We start from the raw sequence: 25,096 nt of genomic DNA on the forward strand, positions 1-25,096 counted from the left end.
CAATCTATAAAAAAGACTTTCGCCCCTCGGGTTTTTGGCCGGGCCGGACGAGGCAGGGGTCGCTCTTCCGGCCGTCCCTACAATCAAGGCTCCAAAGGTTCTTACGACCATACCCAAGACTACAAGCCACAGTTCTATCCACAGCGAGGCCGTGGTTTCCGCGGCAGAGGGCGTAAAGGTTACCGCAACACCAACTCCAATCAACAAGGTAAGCCTTTCTTCTTTCCCTCCTGTAGGGGGTCGATTAAAACTGTTTCTACCAAAATGGCATTCCATAAGTGCAGACCCGTGGGTCCTCAACACAGTTCAAGGCTATCTTATAGAGTTTTACTCTCCTCCTGTCCAGACCTCTTTCCCTCCTCCTCTCGTGTTCTCTTTGCACATGGCAAATCTCATATCAAATGAGATAAAGTCCTTATTACAGAAACAAGCCATTCAAATTTTTCCTTACGACTCTACAGGCTTTTTAAGCTCCATTTTTCTGGTCCAAAAGAAAAACAAGAAATTACGCACCGTCATAAACCTAAAATGGTTCAACCACTTTGTGGTGTATCGTCATTTCAAAATGGAGACGATCCTTCATCTGAGGGATACCCTTCGGCCAAACGATTGGATGGTTCGCTTGGATCTCCAAGATGCCTATCTTACAGTTCCTATCCACCAGTCTCACTGGAAGTTCCTTCAATTCCAGTGGTCAGGAGTGACCTACTGTTTCACCTCTCTTCCCTTTGGTCTCTCCTCTGCGCCATGGTGCTTCACAAAACTTCTGAAGCCAGTGGTCGCTTTTCTTCGCTCTCTTGGTATCAGACTCATAATCTACTTAGACGATATTCTAATCCTGAATTTAGACAAACAGGGTCTCCTTGCAGATCTTCAAACCACTCAGTGTCTTCTTCTGGACTTGGGTTTCCTGGTAAACCTCGAGAAATCTTCTCTGGTCCCTTCTCAGAACATGGAATTTCTGGGCTTCCTTGTGGACTCGGTAGCGGCGTCTTTACGCCTCCCCCTTTCAAAGATTTCCAAAATCAAGGCAGAGATTGCCTCTGTGCTCCATCTTTCTGTCATCTCCCTCAGATCTCTGGCCAGGATTGTCGGTCTTCTTTCCTCTTCAATTCAGGCAATATTTCCGGGCCCCCTCCACTACCGGGCCCTTCAACGCCTGAAGATCAGACACCTTCGCCAAGGTCTAGCTTATGCAGACGTCGTCGCTCTAGACCAAGAGTCCTGCACAGAACTGCAATGGTGGATAGACCATTTAGATGCGTGGAACGGGCGCACTATCTTCGCCACATCCCCAGATCTTGTATTAGAATCCGATGCCAGTCTAATGGGTTGGGGCGCCCGCTGTGGTCCAATCTCAACTGGAGGAGCATGGTCGAGAGAGGAGTCCAGACTGCACATAAATTGTTTAGAGATGCTTGCTGGCTCCTTTGCGATCAAAAGTCTTTCCAAAGACAGGATCCGCTGTTCCCTTCTCTTACGCATGGACAATGTTTCTGCGGTTCGCTACATAAATCATCTCGGCGGAACCAAGTCCAAACCTCTAACAGACTTAGCGAAAAGTCTGTGGGAATATTGCCTAGCCCATCATCTCTCCTTGACAGCGGAGTATCTTCCAGGCGACCTCAATTCAGTAGCGGATTGGCACTCGAGGTTCCTGCGCGACTCCAGCGACTGGAGGCTTTGTCCCTCCGTCTTCCTTTCTCTTTCACATTTGTGGGGTCCCTTTTCTATCGATCTCTTTGCTTCTCGCCTCAATTCCCAATTGCCCCAGTTTTTCAGCTGGCGACCAGACACCTTAGCTCTTGCCACGGATGCCTTCCTCCAGGATTGGTCTCGTCAACTCAATTATGCCTTTCCTCCTTTCCTTATGATCAACAAAGTGCTGGCACAAGTCCGCCATCAGGAAACCTCTCTAGTACTGTTGGTTCCTTTCTGGCAAGCTCAAATCTGGTTCCCTGTTCTTCTAGAAATGGCGATGGATTTTCCTGTATTTCTGCCGTCCTTCGACGATCTTCTTCTCAACCCTCAAGGCGAGCGTCACAGTCTGATCCTGGACAACTCCCTCATTCTGTCGGCCTGGAAAGTTTCCGGCCTTCCCCTTCTATCATCTTCATTTCACAAGAGGCTGCTCACTTTATCAGCCAGGCCTGGGCTCCAGGCACTTCCAAAGCCTACAAATCAGCCTGGTCTCTTTGGGCAAGCTTGTGTCTGGAAAGGTCTCTCGATCCCTTTTCAGCCTCTATAAGTTTTGTTATCAATTTCTTAGCTTCTCAGGCCAGCGTTGGGAAGGCCTATCGAACTATCAACCTCTACCGCTCTGCCATTTCCCTCAATCACGCCCAAATTGATGGTAAGCCTGTAGGCGCTCATCCTCTTATTTGTCGCCTCCTCAAGGGTGTTAGATGCTCTAAACCACCGTTGGCTAAGTATACCTCTTTGTGGGATGTTTCTGTTGTACTTAAACTGTTTTTGAATTGGCCCTCTAATTCTGCTTTGTCTCTCAAAATGTTATCGGCCAAACTTACTATGTTACTTTGCTTGGTGTCTATCAAAAGAGTTTCTGATGTTAGAGCCTTGGATGTTTCTTCTCGCCAATTTTCCCCTACAGGTGTGCTGTTCCAGATTCGCAGACGCACGAAGACTAACTTAGACTCTGTTTTTTATCCCTATTTCCCCGATCAACCCCAACTTTGTGTGGGGCAGTGTTTGAAAATGTATGAACAAAAGACCGCTGATCTCAGAACGCCCTCTTGTTCTCAACTCCTCATTTCCTTTCGTAAACCCTACCTTCCTGTTTCCCCCCCTACCCTTGCCAGGTGGGTCCGCTGGATTATGTCCCTTGCCGGTATTGATGTCTCTGTTTTCGGAGCTCATTCGACTAGGGGAGCCATGGCTTCTAAGGCCTTTTGGGCTGGCTCCCCCTTAGAGGACATACTGAGATCAGCAGATTGGTCCAATTACAGTATTTTCCGCATGTTTTATTGTAAGCCTATTCATTCTGTTGCATCTGATGTTGTTGATTTGCTTTAAACAAGCATAATAGGAGCCTCCGGTCTTGCCATAAAATGTAGATTTTCCTAGTTATTATGACGGAAAGTCTTAATTTTATTAAAGACACGGAGGCGAGTATTATCCCGCCGCTACACTATTAACATGTGTTCTCCCTCCCAACAGCGAATCCAGCCTTACCGCCTGCCTCCTCATAGAAGATCTTCCCTCCAGCGGCTCCATTCATCTCCTGCTTGGATTTCCCCTCCGGTCCTTCCAGCTCCTTCTACAGATACTATCGTTGGACTTTGGCTCTGGATTCCAGTGATTAAGGATTTATGCTCCTGGACTTTGACGTTCTTTCTGGTTATGGCTATTTTTCCTTTATTTTCAAATGTTATCTGACTGGCTCTCAGCAAAAAGAGGAAGCTGCGCAGTCAGTGTGTACTCTTATCTATGTTGTGACTGCTGATTGGTTATTATACTCTCGTTTTTTCTCGTTCCCATGGCCCAGTTGTTGCCTGGCCCTCTGGGAACTGTAGTTCTTGCACTTATCTTGGCTGCTATAGTAATAAATGCAAGATAAGAAAGCATAATACTCGCCTCCGTGTCTTTAATAAAATGAAGACTTTCCGTCAGAATAACTAGGAAAATCTACATTCTGGTTGTAAACCATTGAAAGGCTACTGACTTTCAAGGTACAGTGAAAACCTATTTGTGAACAGGAAGGACTGTATGACGTTACAACGAATTCCGTTGCAACGCATGCCTTTAACACGCATGCGTTACAACGGAATTCGTTTACCACTCATAACATTTTCCTCGATTGGTGGCGTGGTGACGTCATACGTCGTTAAGAGAAAGCGGAAGGTTTTTTCCGATTTCTCTTAAACGACGTGACTTCAGGTGAGTTTTTTTTTATGGGGGGGAGACGCCCCCAAGCACCCCGTATTTTTTACTTTTTTCCTTTACCACATATACCTTTACTACAAACCTCGTAGTAAAGGTATGCGTGGTAAAGGCTTTCGTGGTAACCACGCATGCATTGTACTGCATGCGTGGTTAACGATTTCGTGGAAACGGCTTCGTTGTAATGGCCGTTTCCCACAGGAAGAGGTCCTGTTTGGACGCTTTCCCCTTTGTGAATTGTGGTAAACGTTTCAGGGAACTAGGCAGTGGTCCAGCGGGCTACTGCCAACTTTCAATAAAACGTAAACATTTTTTTTAAGCAGAAAATGTGCCTGTTTTTTTTTTAGTTACTTTATTGAAAGACAATCTTAAATATGATGGTCTGTTGATCCTTGGAGACCACTGGATTGAGCTGCAATTTGCTACTTACCTAATGAATAGTCATTAATTATGTAGGATTGCGATTCAATCCGAATCTTCATTTTGAGAACTGACCTACTGGAATATAGGTTGGTCCACAAATTAAGATTCTCGTTGCAAAAAGACTGGTCATAAAGTGCAACCGCTTTTTTTCAAGCAGAACCTTAGAACATCTGGCCCACAATGTTTATTTGTAAGCATATAAGTAAGCTACAAAACCGAATATAAATGCTCTAGACACATTGTATGCTTAACTAATTGACTGGGTGCATTATAAATGCAGCACAACATACTACAGCTCGATGACAATGGGCAGTGCAAACGTTCAAAATTCAGCCTGTTGCATTCTAATGGGTCTAGATACTCTCGGGATGTCAACGGGGTGACATCTGCAAGGCTGGAGACCAGTGCACAGTTTAATTCTGTGCATGTACATACGGCTCCCTAGTTATGTTTTTAGCATTTGACTTGCCTTCTCCACAGTGGGTGCCCAATGTTTCTTACCAAAGACACCATATTTTGGGAGAACTCCTTCAAAATGCTGACCAATTAAACTTGTGGTGTAAAGTATTTGTTTGATTTGGCATAGAAAACCCTGATCTTCAAGAGTTAAGTGTGATGTTACAGGCAAAACCAGTGCAAAATGTTAAAGCACGGAATAAGCATATATTTCCTCTGGTTCAGAGTTTATAAAATGTCATGGGCAGTATTTCTCATCTACGCAATGTGACTACTGTCATTTTGTTGCTGCTATCAGCACCGTTTAACACCGTAGAGCAGGTCATTTTGATCTAGTGCCTACAGAGAGTCGTTCAGGGGGTGACATTCTTAAATCTATAACCTGACTACTCTCAGGGCTCTTTCAGCTGGTGCAGCTTTCTTCTTTTACTCTGACGAGACCCGCACTTTCCAATACCTTTTATTTTTGCTTGCATAATTTAATTCCCGCTAGTTAAAGTTATTTTACGTACCTGGTTGACTCCCAGATCTTTTTCAAAATAGATGTAGCTAATGCTGTGGCATCCTCAAGCTTGACGGGCTCTTTGATGGATGTATGGCAGAGAATGCAAAACCAAATGTGTCAGCATGAATGTGGTAATAATAGTAAGCAACAGATGCTTATGGTCTCAAAACTCTTGCACAGACTCTGTAGACCACTGTTCCATCCCATCTGACCAGGTAAAGATTTTAGGCATGATGAATTCATGAAAAATCATGAACTCTCCTTTCCTCTTCAGACTTCGGACATGCCACAACCAATTATGCATTTTCCACTGGATTGCACTATTGTTCTTTGAATGAAAAAATCAGTCTACCAATAGGTTATTTGATCTGAGGCAACCTGGACTACAGTAACATACTATCAATGTGTCTCCACAGAATATGATAACCTGACCACAGATGCTACAATCCACCTAGCCACTAATATCCCCAAATACCAGCCATCCACCTAATACTGGAACATTCTCACTGGTGGCCAGTAGAGCAGAGAATTATGGTTAAGGTCCTTTGAGTCATGCCTCAACCAGTGCAGGACTTGGGTGCCAGTCCAGGATGTTTCAACCATATACCTTGGGATGAGATTGGCGGTTTGCCCAAGAGATATCAAACAGGGGGAAGGATTTTCAGGGTTCAGCTAGGTAATTCCTGCCCCTCGTTTATGCCTGAAAAATAATTATATGCCATTTAGTGGCCAAATGAAGACACAAGGCAGATTTATCAACACTTTGTGTAGTCGAAAAATCACTCAAAGTGACAAAAATTATTGATATGGTATTTACTCTCTAGCTCACATTTTTCTGTGTTGAAAAGGAGCCTTTATTGTTGTACAAATAGTACTTGGGCTGCTTTGTACTAATTTGCATCAAGGTGGCATTCGATGAGCACCCACCCATTGTATTGATGCAAAGCCCTATCTTCTAAATTATAAGACTAGGCTTTCCATAAAAAATTGAGTCAGGCGTAAAGTTGGAGAAATTATTTTATTTCTGCTTACATTTTGCACAATGCATGCGTGCTGTGCTGTGCTGTATTGCAAAAACGATGGATTTAGGCCCAGATCCTTGTACTGGGGTGAATGTATGACATTGTTCTACATTCTGTCCATCAACTGTGTTTTTTGCTTTTTTCACCCCGAGTGGGCTGGGTATGCTCAGACGTGAGTCCCAGGCTCTCCACACCACTGGAGTCAAGCTATCCAGGCTGAATGAAGGCTGATAGACAGAAACCGGTCCTTGGATGCTTGATTCCGGTCTGGGAAACACATGGCTTGGTAGTTCGGACTGGACTGTTCCCATGAGGCACAGGGTCAGAGCTGATTTGCATATAGCCAGTGTTAACCCAGGGTGGTGTGGAGTGCAATAAAACGATGGATTTAGGCCCAGATCCTTGTACTGGGGTGAATGTATGACATTGTTCTACATTCTGTCCATCAACTGTGTTTTTTGCTTTTTTCACCCCGAGTGGGCTGGGTATGCTCAGACGTGAGTCCCAGGCTCTCCACACCACTAGAGTCAAGCTATCCAGGCTGAATGAAGGCTGATAGCCAGAAACCGGTCCTTGGATGCTTGATTCCGGTCTGGGAAAGACATGGCTTGGTAGTTCGGACTGGACTGTTCCCATGAGGCACAGGGTCAGAGCTGATTTGCATATAGCCAGTGTCTAACCCAGGGTGGTGTGGAGTGCAAAAAAACTATGGATTTAGGCCCAGATCCTTGTACTGGGGTGAATGTATGACATTGTTCTACATTCTGTCCATCAACTGTGTTTTTTGCAATTTTCTCCCCGAGTGGGCTGGGTATGCTCAGACGTGAGTCCCAGGCTCTCCACACCACTGGAGTCAAGCTATCCAGGCTGAATGAAGGCTGATAGCCAGAAACCGGTCCTTGGATGCTTGATTCCGGTCTGGGAAAGACATGGCTTGGTAGTTCGGACTGGACTGTTCCCATGAGGCACAGGGTCAGAGCTGATTTGCATATAGCCAGTGTCTAACCCAGGGTGGTGTGGAGTGCAAAAAAACGATGGATTCAGGCCCAGATCCTTGTACTGGGGTGAATGTATGACATTGTTCTACATTCTGTCCATCAACTGTGTTTTTTGCAATTTTCACCCCGAGTGGGCTGGGTATGCTCAGACGTGAGTCCCAGGCTCTCCACACCACTGGAGTCAAGCTATCCAGGCTGAATGAAGGCTGATAGCCAGAAACCGGTCCTTGGATGCTTGATTCCGGTCTGGGAAAGACATGGCTTGGTAGTTCGGACTGGACTGTTCCCATGAGGCACAGGGTCAGAGCTGATTTGCATATAGCCAGTGTCTAACCCAGGGTGGTGTGGAGTGCAAAAAAATGATGGATTTAGGCCCAGATCCTTGTACTGGGGTGAATGTATGACATTGTTCTACATTCTGTCCATCAACTGTGTTTTTTGCAATTTTCTCCCCGAGTGGGCTGGGTATGCTCAGACGTGAGTCCCAGGCTCTCCACACCACTGGAGTCAAGCTATCCAGGCTGAATGAAGGCTGATAGCCAGAAACCGGTCCTTGGATGCTTGATTCCGGTCTGGGAAAGACATGGCTTGGTAGTTCGGACTGGACTGTTCCCATGAGGCACAGGGTTAGAGCTGATTTGCATATAGCCAGTGTCTAACCCAGGGTGGTGTGGAGTGCAAAAAAACGATGGATTTAGGCCCAGATCCTTGTACTGGGGTGAATGTATGACATTGTTCTACATTCTGTCCATCAACTGTGTTTTTTGGTGCTGTGCTGTATAGCAGACATCAAATGTCTGAAATGTTTGAAAAAATGTGTAAGTACAGGATTTTCTGTACTGAGCAGTACAAAACCTACGCTAAGCAGCATTCATAGCGCTTAATCACTCCAGGTTAGGAGCATTTAGCAATTTTTTCTATTTAAACAATTGATTGGGTTCGGTATAATAGAACTCAGTCACATCTTGCCAGCTGGCACCAAGCAGGCTCGGTTATTAGAGAGCATTATACACACAAAAAATAAGTAAACAAATAATTAAAATATTGACCAATGCTCGAAATTAGTCTTTTTTTGCATAACATATATAGACAATTGCTTGTATTCAGGATTGCTTACTATGACTAGTGCTTTCACTAACTAAAATACTCATCACCAACAAGAACACATGAACCACCGTCTGTAGATTCTTGATGGACCACCAGCAACTTTGAGCGTGGCAACACTATAGATAGGACATACACTTGTCAGCAGAATTACTTTCACTACCTTGTAAATTATGTACTCAAGCAGTTGACATCAGGGATAGTCATTCAAAGAGAGCCCTACCCCATTATATGAGAAATATAAACATTTGATGAAGCTGGAAAAATCTTAGACTAAATATTAGTTGAATTTGAGGCTCCATGAAGTCATCTGATAACAACTGGGAGACCTAACTAGGATCTTAAAAGCAACACATGTACCTTGACCTGCTTCTTGACTGCAATGGCAATTAGAAACTACCATGGGCTGAATTTTCATGCTTCCTTCAAAGATTCTTTGGGAGTTTTCCTCTGCCCACATTCTATGATTTTGTAAAAACCTCAACGAACCAATTGTATTTTTTATCAGTGAGAAGCAATAATTCCAGAAGGTTTAAATAAAGTGATTACCTAACATCTAAATTCGAGCTTAGTCCAATAATAAAATGGAAATATAAATCGTTCCTGAATTAATTTTTCTTTTGCCTGTTATTTTCTTTTAAATGGCTTATCTTCATCCGCTGTTCATCTGAATCTGCATGCTGCCACTCTGGAATGCAAGAATTGCAGCTTTGCCATAATAATTCTTACTGTTGGGAATTACCCTACATCTTCTTAGATAGCGGATATTATATTTGTTATATTTTATTTTCTCCTAATACTTTTAGTGTCTTACTAGCTGAAACAATCAACTTGAATTCCAGGATACATTTGCTAGATTGTATATCTATCGCCTGCAAATGCATGCTGGAGTCTGTCTTGGTTGACATCCTTCATCAGCAATCACATGCATGCAGCAGGTAGGCTAGGAGACCACTTATCAGAAATAATTATCCTCAATGGTTGAGTTTCGAGGGGAAACATGACAGGTCTGTTATGTTTGCAGGCACCTTGTAATACCCTGTGGGCCAGTAACTTTGTTAGGAATTCCAGGCACTCATAACAAGGCCATAGGAGTCTACGAACATTAGTCCCTAATCTAATTCACTGTAGGCTCCTGTGGGGGTGACTTTAACTGTGTGGCGAACCCTGACCTAGACGGGTCTCAAACGCCCCTACAGGACTCACCAGTACATCGCACTGCCTGGATCTTTGCTGACTGGCAGAGCAAATAGGGGCTCCTTGACAACTGGCAGCAAATGCACCCACAAGCTCGGGATTATTCCTTTGTCTCGAGCCTGCATGACCTGCATATTAGATTAGATACATTTCTATGCACCCCAGATGTCCATAGATGCACACAGGATGTGAAGTATCTGTTCAGAATGATTTCTGATCATAATCTGGTCCTACTCCACCTGCATTGGGAACGCACTAGAACCTGCATACTCACATGGCGTTTGAAGCGAGTATCACTGGAGGATCCTGTATACCGGGAAGTAGTTGGGTATCATATTAGGCAGTACTTTAAAGACAACAAAGGCACTGCATCCTCCCCTCAAGTGGAGTGGGAGGCTTTTAATATAGTACTAAAAGGCAAGTGTATAGCTGAATCAATGAGAAACCAAAAGACACTATTACAGGAGGTAGAGATAGCGGAGTGAGACTTGTGCGGCACGGAGCGATGCAGACCGGGGCGGCCCGAATTACAATACAAATTGCCGGAGGCCAAGGAAGGGTTAGCAGAGCACATTGAAAAGCTTCCGTGTTTTGACTACAAGTAGGACATGACACGTGCTCATGGAGAGTGGGACCACACAGGAACTGCCCTGGCCTGGCTCACCAACCCATTGAGCTTGCTGATTGTAGAGCTCATCACCAATGAAGTAGGACATTGGCTATACAGGCTAGAGGAGATGAATCAATACTTTTGCTGATATTATACTGCCTTATATGCCAGTGTCACGGAGTGCACAGATGAGGCGAAACAGGCCTTTCTAGCACTAATGTAAACACCAGAACTCACGGGCAAGGAGGAAGAACAGTTGGGGAAGACATAACCCTTCCCGAAATAAGAAGAGCAATTAAAAGCCTGGCACGTGGCAAGCCGCCATGGACAGACGGGTTCCCTACTGAGTTCTATGCTACATACATGGATGACATGGTCCCCAAATGAGTAGAACTATACAAAGGTGCACCCGACACAGGTCAGCTGTCGGGCTCCGTACGAGAGGCTCTGGTAGTGCCTCTGATGAAGCTGGGCTGACTGGCCCATTACTGCAAAGCCTATCGACCACTGTCGATGTTGAATATGGACCATAAGCTTCTTAGTCGGATCTTAACCACCAGACTCCCCCCCCCTGCCTCTCCCTATTATTCTGCTGGTTTCCACTGATCAAGCTAGGTTCATACCTGGCTGTAACATGGCATCGCTCATCAGGAGACTCATAACCCTATTGGATACTGACACATACACCACAAAGAAGCGCCGGTTATTGATGTTCCTAGGGAAAACAACAACAGACTAAAGGACACTATTTGAGGAGTTTGGATAATTATCTGGCCTGAGCATTAACTGCCAAAAGTCACAATTATTTCCGACAGAGGTGGGTCAGGCCCCCCCCAGAGGGACTGGGCGTTTTGCAGTGGTAGTCCTGATGCGTACCCTAACTGGGTGTTGAATTATACCCCGGGAGGGCTGACCTCCTAGATGGCAATATAGGGCAGGATGGATTCTGGAAGACACTGCCCCTCTCAGTCGCTGAAAGAGTTACGCTGCTTAAAATGATGACACGCCCCCATTTATTTATCTACTTTACAGTTTTACCTGTCTGAATACCCAGAACAACATTTCAGGAACTGGATTCCCTGGCTGTCGCATTCCACTGGGCAGTGGCCGCATGAGAGTAGCTCTTTTCACACTGGAGTGCCCAATGCTGAGGGGCGGACTAGCAATGCCTGAATTTGAGTCATACTGCCTTGCAGCACAGTTACAATTGTTCACGCCTTGGATAGCAGCCAGGCAAACCCTGGGCCAAGAGGTGGCACTGTTTGTTCTAGCTCTTCCCAGACTAACAGGAGAGCTGCTGAAACTTGGGCGACCCTTTAATAATTATATCCAGGAGTTCCAGGTATTACACAAAGTATATGGCATAGGTGTCTCCAGAAAACATGCATGAAAATCCCTTACTCCCCTGACATACCCTTAACTATTTTGAAGACGCTACACCATGGGGGTGACTGGAGCATGCTACGGGACTGGACAAATGCAGGGGCGACAAGAGTAGGAGACCTATTCCGAGATGGGGGATTTCTCCCATTTGACGACTTCCAAACAGAGTTTGGATTACACCCGGGTAATCTTCTACTCCATGGGGCTTTAACAACAGCCCTCTGCAAGCACTGGAGGTCTGGGTTAGAGGAGCAGCATACTCACACGACCTGTCGATATATTGTATCATCCTCAGGGACCTTTAGGACAGTGAGCTGCCTATATAGGGCAATTCACAATGATATGCTTCAACTGGGAAACACCCTTAACAACGAAGTTTTTTTAACGACTTACCTGAGCAACGAATCCAGAACCACGACCAAGCCTTAACAGCGACAATTCTAAACCACGACTTTCCTTAACAACGAGTCTCTCCCCTCCTCGATGGTCATGGCATTGGAAGCAGAGCAATTATTGTGCATGATCTATGCTTCAACTGCTTGAGTTCCTCAAAACCTGATGGGAGGAAGATCTGCCAATACCCATACCAGACATGAACCGGTGGAGGATACTTGAGAGGCCTCCTAAAAAATCTAAGAATGCCTGGCTTAAAACTAATGAATGACTACATATTGCACAGAGCCTATAATCGCTTTGCCATGGCGTAAATTCCGCCGCGGTGCAGCGGAATTTAACGCTTGCGTGGAACGCCGTCCGACGCATCGAAGAGGCTAAATCCCTGGGCACATAGATAGATATGTTCACATATCTGGATCGTCCTGTCCGAGGTGGGGGAGGGTGAGCTGAGCTAATGCATATGTTGAGGACTTGCCGACACTGTGAACTTATTGGAAGAAGGTAACGATGGTAGTTGCAGATGTCACGTCAAAGGAGGTTCCTTGCTCCCCTAGGCACTGCCTTTTGCATTGGTTCCCACATACATCCAAACCTAAAATGACAAACAAGTTCCAAGATCTTGCGTACCTGTTAGCGAAGAGAGAAATAACTAGGAACTGGAAAGCACCTGGAGGTCCCTGGATCAACACGTGGTGCAAGGAATGAGAGATAGGCAGGAAATGAGGGTGAAGTACATTTGTGAAAGGCTAGATGGGGTCTAGGCTCCCTGGACACAGCACGACATGGGAGGTGCTGCTAGACTAGTTAAGGGACCCTACTCAACAATCCTTACTGGATACATCATAGGGTTCTCCCGCTACTGCCACCCCTCCTTAGCTACTTCAACAGAGCTCCCTAGATGCAATTAAAAGACCAATTAAAAGATCAAATATCCCTCAACCCTCTTTGTGAAGAATACACGTTAACTATACCTCCATGTTGACAGAGGTGTAATACATGTTACTGTCTTGAATTGTCCAATAGATGATGGAAATAATATCAGGGGTGGCCTAAGGGAATGGCGGGCACATTGGGGAATTTTTTTTTTTTTTAAATATATTTTTATTGCAGAATCAGGAATAAACACATCCAACAAGCCAACCAATACACCAACGGCACCCAGCATACAGTGCGATAGTAATACAATACACAGCCGATTAGCCCACATCCCGGAGGCTGGGCGGCGCTTCAATGAGTCAGTGCACTGGAGGTACCTCGGTGCATGCCCTATTCGGGACACAGGTCAAGTGCAACACTTCGTTTCTGCTTTTATCCCAGAACAACCAACCCACCCTCTCCAGCTAATCCTAGGCCACTCCAACGTCATGTCACTCAAACATCACGATTACCTTCCTGGGCCATCCGGTTCCGGGAGGTTGCCGCTAGCCGGCAAACCACCCCCTCCTAAGACTCCTTCTCAGTGCCCTCCCCCCTCAACTGCTGCTAATGCGGGTTCCACCATCCCCCTCCTGCTCCAGGGTGACAACTATCAGGAAGTTTTGACAAGCAAGTAGTCATAGTCACACGGAATCCCGGCCTACAACTGATCAGTTTCCTCTCCTTCAGTTAGGTAGTCCCTTAATGCCTGCACCACCAGTTCCCAGGACCGTGCCAGTTCCAAGCTCTTCTCGTTACCAGTTCTAGTCGCCTGGCGCATTCGTAACACACTCTCACAGCTCGACCACTTCACCAATTCATTCCTCCACCTCCGTACAGACGGCCCCTCATTAGATTTCCAATGCCAAGTGATTTCACGCTGTGCCAGAATCAGTCCCAACCCAATGAATTTGCTCGTAACCTTGGTCTTTTTGGTGTGCGGGAACCAAAGAAGCAGGCATGCGGCCATGTCAAAGTCTACCTCCCGATCCGTGACAGCATTCAAGAGGTCCCCTACCTCAGACCAGTAGTCCCCCAATTTCGGGCAACCCCACAGCATGTGGTCAAGATCCACCTCAGGTTCCAGACATCGCGGGCACATGGCATCAAGCACCTGGAAGTGTCGGCGCAGCCTCTCCGGGGTCAAGTATGCCCTATGGAGCACAAAATAATGCACCTGTTGGAATCTCGCATTCCTCGTCCCTTTCCAGGTCCTGTGTAGCACCTGACCCCATACGGAGTCCGGGATTTGTCTACCGACGCTGGTCTCCCAACGCGTCTTCAACTCAACTAACGGGGCCAGACCTTCATTTAACATCCTATTGTGGAGGCAGGTCACCGCCTTGACGGTGCCCGCTGCCATCACCACATATTGGCACACCATCGTAATCTCCGGTTCCGCCAATCCACCCCCACAATGCCTCTGCAGAGCCGCGATAACCGCCGCATGCAACAGGAAGGTACCACTCGGCAGGCCGAATTGCTCTTGCAAGGTCTGGAACGGGGCCAGCGTCCCGTCCACATAGAGGTCTCCTACCATCTGCAAGCCCAGGTCCTCCCACTCTAATAATTGGGACCAATCACCTCCGTGCGGTAAGGCAGTGAGCATTCCCAGCGGAATCTCCGGTGCGTATGGCCGGCGCTTCCCAGCCCTCTTCAGGCTCCTGTTCCAACACAATCTGAGTGTCCGTTCCTCCATCGTGAGGTCCCTACTGGCCAGTCTCTGTTGCATCACGATAGCCGACAAGACATGCCTCTGAATGCCGACCCCCCGACCATCTTCAGGCCCCCTGAATTCCCTGGCCACGTTCTGCGTCAGGACCTGGAGCTGTGCTGCCAGAAAGTATAACTCATAGTCGGGGACGGCCATCCCTCCCTCACACTTGGGTCTCATCAGGGTGGTCAATGCCACCCGTCTGCGACCGTGGCCCCAGAGAAAGCCAGTCACCAACGACCTCAGTTCCCTAAAGATACCCTGCGGGATCCACACCGGCAGCGTTCTAAAATAATAGAGGAGCCTCGGGAGCGCCACCATTTTCAACAGCGCCACACGGCCCAGTACAGACAGCGGAAGAGAGGCCCAGAAGTCCGTACTGCCTCTCAGCACCCGAATACAGTGCCCCACATTCCCCTCAAGGAGGTCCGCCGCGTCATGGTAGATGCGCACTCCTAGGTAAACAAAACAAGAGGGTTCCCACACTACCGGCCTTGTGAGCTGCGGGCAGAGCGTGGTCTTCCGCAGCGGAAACACACAAGTCTTAGTCCAGTTCACCCTGAGGCCTGAAAGCCTCCCGAACCTGCCCAACATGTCCACCGCGCCTTCTAGAGCCCTTCCAGAGTCCGCCAGGTACAGTAACAAGTCGTCGGCATACAACGAGATATAATGCGAGTCAAGTCCCTGCGCAATCCCGTCGAAAACAGCTCCCGTTCTCGCCTGCGCCGCTAGTGGCTCCATTGCTAGAGCAAAGAGCAGAGGGGATAGCGAGCAACCTTGTCTCGTGCCCCTACAGACCGGATAAACCGAGGAGACTAAGGTCCCCAGCCGCACCCGCGCCTTAGCCGAGGAATAGAGCACTCTCGTCCAGCCCCGGAACCCCTCCCCAACCCCGAACTTCAACAGCACGCCATCTAAAAAGTCCCATTCCAAGCTATCAAACGCCTTTTCAATATCAACCGACAGCACTACCGGGCCTGGATCCGCCAAGGCAGCACTATCAATGACCCCAATCAGCCGACGGATATTCATCGAAGTGCTCCTAGAGGGGATGAATCCCGCTTGATCCCTATGCACTAAAGAGGTCATCAGTGGTAGGAGCCTGGTGGCTAGGATTCGGCTCAAAATCTTGTAATCTACAGTCAGCATAGACAACGGACGAAAAGAAGAGACATCTAAAGCATCTCTGCCCGGCTTCAGCAGGGGCACAACCAGCGCCTCCGTCATAGAGTCAGGCAACCGCCCCAATTGTGTCGCCTCCGCATACACAACCTGCAGTCTGGGTGCCAGCACTTCCATAAATTTGGCGTAGAACTCGATCGGCAACCCATCCACCCCAGGGGTTTTGTTCCGCGCCATATGACTAATCGCCCCTCTGATTTCCGCTAGGGTGACAGGGCCCCCCAGATCCCGGGCTTCCTCCTCAACCAGTACCGGCAAAGGGATCGGATCTAAGTAATCATCAATGTCCGTGGCTTCCACTTCGAGGTGGCTGGTGTACAGACCCGCGTAGTAGGACCGAAAGCGCCCCAGGACCGCTGACTGCGAATAAACCACCTCCCCATCCTCCTGCCGCACACTCATAACCGGACATCCTCTAGGGTTCGGATCAGCTAACTTCGCAAGGAGCGTGCCCACTTTATCCCGCTCCTCATGCACTTTCACCGCATACAACTTATAATCATAGCACCGCAATCTCTCCGTCTCAGTTGCTACCGCCTCCTTAGCACGCAACAAGCTGTCTTGCAGCTCCGGTTTTTCGGGTCGCTGCCGTTCCACCCCTCTCAGCACTTCCTCCGCCTTCGCGAGGTCATTCAGCACTGTTCCTCTCACAGTCAAAAACCGTTCCATACATACCCCCCTCACCACCACTTTCATCGCGTCCCATTCATTCGCTCTAGTCGCTGTCGACCCAGCATTGACCGTGAAGAAGTTGTCTATGCCCTGTCGGACCGTGTCACAGAACGCCGGGTCATCCAGCGTCTCCGGGCGAAGTCTCCACGTAGGGACCGCCGATCTCGCCAGCTGCCATTGCACAGAAATCAGCAGTGGGTTATGGTCCGAGATGGTCCTAGACAAATACTCAGAGTGAATCACCGCCTTCGCTAGAGACTCGCAACACAGCACCGAATCCAGTCTAACATGCAGATCATGCAGTGCTGAAAAGTAGGAGTAATCCCGAGTTTCGGGGTGCTGCGCCCTCCATACATCCACCAAGCCCCACCTCTCCTGCCAGTCCCGCCTATGGGTCGCAAGTCTGCGCACCGGGGAGTCCACCAAAGGCGGGTGTGACCTGTCCAACAGCACATCTGAAATGGAGTTAAAATCCCCCGCCAGCAATATAGGGCCCGCCAAATAATACGCCAGTGAGCGCGACAAGCCCTCAAAGAAATGCGCTTGGTCAGCGTTGGGGGCATAAATGTTACACAGCACCACTTCCCTACCACACAGCCGTCCTTCCACCACCACATAACGACCCTCCGGATCTATCCTCTGACTCGTAACTTGGAATGGCGTGCCCGCTCTGATCCAAATTAACACCCCTCTGGCAAACGCTGAGTAAGTCGTGCCAAACACCTGACCCCGCCACCTCCTCTGTAACGCCCCACATTCCTGCTGTGTCAAGTGAGTCTCCTGAAGCATCGCTATCTGAACGCCCCGCCTCACCAAGTAGGCATGTACCTTGTGGCGCTTAACCATAGTACGAATACCCCGGACATTCCATGTGACACATTTCAGGTTAGGTAACGTCCCCATAGAGCAGCAATCCCAACAGTGGCGCATGCCAATAAATGTGACCCGCATCGCAGCAATTGTACAACCCCTGCAAAACAAACCCCGTAACTCCCACCCACCCCCACCCCAGGACAGGGCCTAGTAACCCAGCTTCAGCCCCGTTCCAAACCTCAAACACCCAACACATCACACTAATCTGTGGTCGACACCACAGAAGACCTTAAGGGTCTAATGAGGACTATGGAGCCCCAAACCAGGACGACAGAGCAACCACCCCGCGCCCACAGCCCCATACTGCCAATGCAGCCCCATACCTGGCAGTTCAATAGAAGTCAGGAGCATCCAGGCCTCACAAAAAGTCCAGCGGCCACGAGCGTCACCCATTAAATATACCATCTGACGTTTGTGGGGTAACCTCCGGCCCCTGCGCTCCCCCCACCTCCGAGTCTTCATCACCGGTCTTCTCTCCTTCACCCTCCGAAGCCGAACCTCTGGAGGCGTCTTCTCGCTGCGAGCCCGTGATGTTCGCCGTGGCCTCCAACGCACTCTGTCTATCGGCCAGCATTTGCGCCTCTCGCTCGGCCCTTTGGCGCCTATTCCGAGAGCGGATGCGCTGCGACTTCCTGACCCTGACCGGTTGCACACGATCCCTGGCGGGCCTGTGTGCACGATCCGTCCCTGCACGATACAGTTCCAGCCAGGTCCATGCGTCATCGGGTGTTTGGAAAAAGTGAGTCTTGTCATCAACGATGATCCGCAGCTTGGCCGGAAAAAGCAAGGAGTATTGAATCCCATCCTCTCTCAGCTCTTTCTTTACTGACAGAAAAGACGCCCTGCTCCGCTGCACTTCCTGCGTGTAGTCCGGAAAAATCGTCACCCTACTGTTTTCCATCTGGAAGGGCCCTTGAGATCTCGCCCTTTGGATCAGCAGATCCCGGTCTTTGTAGTGCAGCAGCTTAACCACCATCGGTCGGGGCGGTCTGCCCTCCAGGGGCGGCTTGGCGGGCACCCTGTGCGCTCGTTCCAGCGAGAAGAAGGGGGACAGACCATCCGGCGCCACCACCGTCCGAAACCAGTCCTCCATGTAAGCCACTGCGTCACCCTTCTCGATTTTCTCCGGGAGCCCCACCACCCGCACATTGTTCCGGCGGTTGCGTCCTTCCGCATCCTCCGCTCGACGCTCCAGGAGCACCAGGCGGCGAACCACGTCCTCCAGTTTGTGCTCCGATGTGACCACGGCCGGTTTCAGCTCCTGGAGCAATTGTTCGTTGGATTTCACTCTGTCCGAGAGCTTGGCGTGGTCCGCTCTCAGCAGGCCAAGTCCCGTCGCCACCTGCGCTATGTCCTGGTGCAGCTCGTCTTTAGTGGCAGTAATCGCGGCCAATATCGCATCAAGGCGGAGATTCAGCCTTTGTTCCTGCGACGAGGGCCCTGTCGTGAAACCGTCCTCAGCCTCCTCCGACCTCCCTTCCCTGTGCTCCGGCGTCGCGGCAACTTCAGTCCCCTGCGCGGCCATTTTGAACGCGGGACGCCTGCCTCGCGAGCAGCTACCACCGAAGGAGGTTGGTGGCGACTGCTCCTCTAGACGGTCCGGTCCTGGGCCCGCCCGGCACCAACGATGAGACAACCAAGCAAGCGCAGAATTCTTATCTCCAAGTCAAGCGTGGGCACGTGGAGCCAAACATCCCACGCCTCCGACCAGCCGCCAGCTTCCGGTCCAGCGGTTGGAAGCCCCGCCGAGCAGGCGGGGAGCCGTGAGTCCGCGCTCCCGGGTAGACCAAGCCCTCCGCCCCCAGTAGCACAGGGCTCCGTGTGTCTCAGCCAGGGCGACCAAGCGTCTCTGCTGTGTTCGGACGGGCCCTACATTAACCTGTGGCCCCAGCAAGTTGCACGAGGGTATCACGCGGCCCCTTGCGTGGCGAGGGTCGAGCTGGAATGGCGGGAGGCGTGTGAAATGACGCACCAAGCAGGGACGGGCAGCTGTGTCCCCCGGGAAGCAGGTCACTCAACCGGCAAAGTACAGGGCAGGAGTGGCAGCCTTTCAATGGTGCTCTTGCATATCTCCAAAGTCACTGCTGGTGATCGTGCCCAGCATCCAAAGCCATGACGTGGCCCTCCCTGCAGTGCCTGGAGACGCCCCTAATTGGGCCGGAATGTCCCGGTCACCCCGGTCACAGCGCACCCCAAGGTGCTAATCCGGCGTTCCCTCGCTGGCTACCGGGCGGGGCCTCCCCCGGTGTCCGACCTCCAGCCGCCGCCCAGCTCGCCCGCTCTCCGGTGCACCCAAGTGCTGTGGGCGGCCGCTCCCCCAGCGCTCCAAAGACTCACCGCTCACTGCTGCACTTCAGCGGCCCCCTCTGCGGCGCACACAGCGGCTGGGCGGCCCCACACACCCGCAGCATTCCTGGCCGCGCTGCTCGATCCCAGCTCCAACGCTCCAGCCGGCCGGGGGATCAGGTGGGGGAGGGGGCGCCGCACCCTCAGACCTCCGCTCCGTTCACCGCCGCCGTGCAGGGCCCGCACCCACTGACCATTCCTCAGCTTTCCGCCTCACGATGGACCTCCAGGCGCCTCCTCACTGCCCCGCACCGCTTCCCGCACAGTTCCCGGAGCCTCACTCCGTCAGCGCCGCCATCTTGTCTCCTTTGTCCAGCCAAGCCGGGCCGATCGGCAGGTCCGTTCCACTCGGCGCCCAGGGTCCTGACGGGGGCTAGACGATCCCCACCAGGTCAGCGACCCTCCAGGACCTCGGTTAAAGCTGCCAGGTAAGGCGGGGCAGGGTATTACAGGAGTACAGACGGGACTTGGCGCGGAGCAACTCGCTCACGCTGCCATCCCGGTCGGCGCCGAAACCACGCCCCGGGCACATTGGGGAATTTGAGAATTTACTGTCTGCAGACACCTGAGTAGGATCCGGTTGTATCTTTCAAACTGCAACATAGTTTGACAGCTGATTGTTAATGTTTAAGTCCCAATAAACTCTGTTTAAACTAACAAGGCCATAGGAGTCTTCAGGTGATGCAAGAGATGTAGACTTTTAAGCAGAGATCTGAGGATATCAACTAATATACTCAAACTCAGACTCGAGGCATTGTGGCTCTCTGCCTTTCACAGCCTTCCCCTGTATTTCAAGGGATGCTAGTGTATTAGACATGTATTCAGTTACTGGCGCCCATCAACTGGTGTGTCATCCAATTTATATGCAGCCACATTAAACGGTGGCTTTTTACTCTTGTTAAAGAATATTTTGCCTAAGCTGGAAAGCAGAATCTTTTCCTAAGACCAAGTTTCAGACATATTTGCTCAAGCTCCTATGAAGGATAATTTCCGCCCCAGGTATCAAAATGGCACACTCTTGTTCATCCCAGTTTTGTAATCCTTGCCACAGCCCAAAGTCCTAATCTACTACAAATGTCCTTACCCATGGTGCAGCAATGTTTTCCCACGTTTCAATACATCATCCTATGTTCCATCCAAAGTTCACTATCCTTTATCCAAGTCAATACCTATTCTCCTATCAATTATGAGGCATCCCTTGTCTAAGCCCAAATACGTCATACTATTCCTCAAGTTACAATGCTGCACACATTCTAATGCGGTAATCATGATCCAAGCTCGTGTGTCGCATCCATTGCTTAGTCCAAGTTAGGCACCTTTTCCCAAAAATGAATGCAGAGTTTGCATCTGACAGATGGCACATTATAAGCAGTTGCACAATGACAGAACGTTCCGACAAAAAACGATCTAGTCGGTTTCCTTTGGAACCCTCAACAAGGAAAGGAAGTGTTGACACAATTTAGGAATACTCACACATTTTTCCAACTTTCAACACAGTGATTTGACAGTCACATCAATCATGGAGCCAGTACCCCAACTAAACTTCCATCTGGTGACTTGGATAGGGGAGGGATTTCAGCACAGAAGGTGCCACAGTGTTGCTTGAGTGGGGCAGTGACTATTTTAAGGACTAGAGGAGCATTAACAAACAATGTATACCATTAATCTACACTAAGGTTCTGCTGGTCAAAGTGAATTTTAAATAACTTGGAAACATTCATCCACTTCCACTCTCTAATTAATTAAAGGCAGACAAATAGAAGTCCTTGGTGATATTTATTCTAATGAAGGAAAAATGATTCGTACCTCTATAATTTCAAGCATCTCTACTCTTGTGATTTTGCCGTCGCCATCCAAGTCATACATGTTGAAGGCCCAGTTCAGTTTCTGTTCAAAGCTTCCCCGTGAGGTGATGGACAGTGCACAGATGAACTCTCTGAAGTCAATAGTTCCGTCACTGTTCTTATCAAAGGTTCTGAAAGCATGTTGGGCGAATTTTGAGGCATCACCATATGGGAAAAACTGTGGGAATAAATAAAACTCAAATATTAAAAAGGTAAGACAGACACATGCTATTCACTTTACATATACATTCGTGTATCAAGCTCCTGGTACCCTATACATCTAGGCACAATTTTGGAAATATTATTGATTAAGCTCTCATAACCTTTAAAGTTGCTTTTAAGTTGTGGCACTGATAGCACATGTGAAAGTGAATACTAACCAAAATGAAAACAAATGTACTAACATTGAAACTACGGTTGGCATTCTGATACCTCCTTTAAACATATGATATTTAAACCTTCATAGGATACATTGACAAAATATTCTTTATGAACATCTTTTAGACCATTACATCTTCTTGATTTGATGAGGAATTGATCCCTTTTCAATGAATAAACAAAATGTGCTGTTTGCAATAGCAGCTTTGAAATCACCCCTCACAAACCCAGACAACTTAAATTAGATTTTATTGCTGCAAAAACACACAACCTTGACCATGAAAATAAGTAAAACCTAAGACCCATATGCTAACTGACATTTTAAGGACAATTGATGGAGAAAGTGGTAAACATACAACATCTAGAGCATTTCTTCAGGCATAACCTTCTGTGTAACTACCTGTCTGATTCACATACACTGCAATGTCTGCCTCCTTGTTTAGCTTGACCACTAAACAAATGGTGATACCATCAATCATAAGGCCCTTCTTTTTTCACTTTCCAAGCATATAGGAATATGTAAGTTCCGTCTGCACTCTTTATACCGATGAAATTCTCATGATGCCCTGCTATCCCACTATCATGTAGAATTAACTGCAAGTCAACTCTTGCCCTCAATATCTTTAATCTATATGTGGACCACTGGGATTACCCATATGAGGAGCTGTCCAGCAATATGCTAAATGAGCAAAGTTATCCTCTCTGAGGCACCTAGAAAATGTGTTAGTTGGCTTTTCCATTCAACACAATCAAATTAAAACAACTTCTACTACTGCCTACCCAGAAAGCTTGAAAGATGCAACTTAATGTGGATTACGCCAACCCTTGTTTTACTCGCCCAATCCTTAAGCTTCACCAGTGCTTCTACTAGTAATATGCAAGCCTTCCAACTCCACTAGATAGCAGACTTACTGGTCAATTCTCAGCATCACCTACAAAACCGGATACCTTCATCAACACTCGTTATCTGAATGAAAGAGCCTCACTAATGTTGAAAGAAATGCCAAATTATCCCAATTTAAAACTGCAAACCAGGGTTTCTCTTGTTATGTAGTTTGTATGAGTAATTCATTTGCCAAGAACTAGCGCCTTCATGGATGACCTATCAGAAAGCCCTTGAAATACACTTATTCAAAGATTTACTACTGAGAGAATTTCCTTCACCACAGTGGATGTTTTAATTACCTTGATGCTAGCTGTTGTTCCCTCTCACAATGCAGATGACAGCATCTTCCTCCTAAATCCACGCTTGACACTCGCCTGGTCCAAAGCCAGGTATGATAGAAAGGACCATACAAACTGAATTTCCACAAGGAAAGAATGACAACCAGTTGAGGCATTTTTTGAAATACTTTACCTTCCTCCAATGTGCAACCAATGCCACATTAGTGCATGGTATGTAATGAGCATTAGAACATTGGAATGTTGAGAGTGCAATTGAAGACAGTGTAGTGGCTCGGGGCTAATAATGGCTAGTACTAGACTAATGCTCCAACATTCCAATATTAGTCTTTGTGCTTCTCCTTTATTAATTTAGAACATTTTACCCACAAAGGGTGGAATGTCGTAAACTATTCTGTCTCTGGCTATAACCGCTGTTAAAGGGCCTTTCCCTTGCTATCCTCAGCTTCAGGCCCTTTAACAACCAGTGTAGCCTTTTATTAGAGGGTTATAAGGCTATAGTACTACATCAGATTGTAATACATGTTGTTAGTTATTAAGCTGGAAAATAGACTTTTCAGCCATCTGCAAAAGCGCTAGGCCTTGCCAAAGGAAAACAGAAATTTACAATTAAATTCTAGTTCAAATATCAAACAATAGAAAGACACTCTAAATATAATCCCATTCATTCGGTCTGTTTGAAATAGTGAGTGTTATATTTAAATATCTCTCCACAGACTGGTTTCAATTTCTAGATGTTTGAAGGACACCTAAAGAAGCTTATAAGAACGCAGATTATCCGTAAGTACATTGTTATGTGCACTTGAAATCAACGACATTAACAGATGCAGTAAGTGCGACAGGAACTGGCAGGCTTGTAGCATACGAATGAGGATCTGATATGCAGAAGTAACATGCCGTCAAGCTAATTGCACACCATAGTCAATGGTATGTTGGTAACATTTGAAGTCAATGAGTGAAGTGGTGTCTAACACATGTTGTGGAAAGCATGAAACGGGATGATTTACACAGGACGTAATAATAAATAGAGGAAGTTCTGCAACTTGCTACCTCAAGAGAAGTTAGAAAAGTAGGGGTAACCATTGATTCAGACCTATCCTTGATACTGCATGCTCACAACATCACAAACAGTGCCTTCTACACAATGAAAACACTAATTGGGAACTTCCCATACCTTACATACCAACATAAACTGCTAGCTGTCCTCTCAATCATAATCTCCAAGCTTGAATATGCCAACAGCCTATGCCTTGGCACACCTAGATTCATTATGCGTACTATACAACTCATGTAAAATGTTGCAGCAAAGTTTTGTCTCTGCCTTCACCCAAGAGAATGCATGACTCCTGTCCTGCAGTCTCTCTACTGGAAACCTATAGGTAGACTGGCAATGTTCAAGGCACCCTGCATTGTCCACAGAACCTTCCAATGAAAAGGACAGGTATACCTACAAATTAAATTCAATCACCACTTCAATGCACCACTTATACCTCCGAACCATAAAGAATCTATATCAATACAAACCGGCAAGCTCTGAAACTCACTACAAGCTAGCATTAGAAGCACATAGGGGCATATACACTTCCAATGACAGTTGAAAACTTTGCTATTTCCCAGGTAACTGTACCACCTGCATTCCAGTAACAAAGCCCAGAACACAGCCATATCCTGAAGCATAATCCTCAGATTACAACCCACAGATTAAAAACAACTCAACCAGAAAAATTCTTTCATTATGCAGGTAAGCAAAAAAGAGTTGACCTATGCTTCACCTTGGCATTACACAGATATGTAGTTTCATATACAACAGTTATGGTCCCTAAAACCATAATTTGCAGTGGTCAGCAACAAATTGTAACTTCTACCTTTTAAATTCACATAAGACATATTTCCTGTGATGGCTGTCCACCACCAGCATTGTACAGCCAAAACATAAACATCACAAAATGTACAAGCATGGAACAATTGAAGACATCAATCACATATTACTGGATAA

The 25,096-nt window shown here is 47.8% G+C and overlaps 1 protein-coding gene across 1 annotated transcript in view; it reads right to left on the reverse strand.

The window, feature by feature from the left end:
- VSNL1 (visinin like 1) overlaps positions 1-25,096 on the reverse strand; it is a 553,262-nt gene that overhangs the window by 66,420 nt on the left and 461,746 nt on the right. The window contains exon 3 of the mRNA XM_078647760.1: positions 21,503-21,718. Coding sequence (XP_078503886.1) covers positions 21,503-21,718 — 216 coding nt within the window. The remainder of the gene's footprint in view (positions 1-21,502; positions 21,719-25,096) is intronic.

The sequence above is a fragment of the Lissotriton helveticus genome, chromosome 6 (assembly GCF_964261635.1).
Source record: "Lissotriton helveticus chromosome 6, aLisHel1.1, whole genome shotgun sequence".
Lineage (NCBI taxonomy): Eukaryota > Metazoa > Chordata > Amphibia > Caudata > Salamandridae > Lissotriton > Lissotriton helveticus.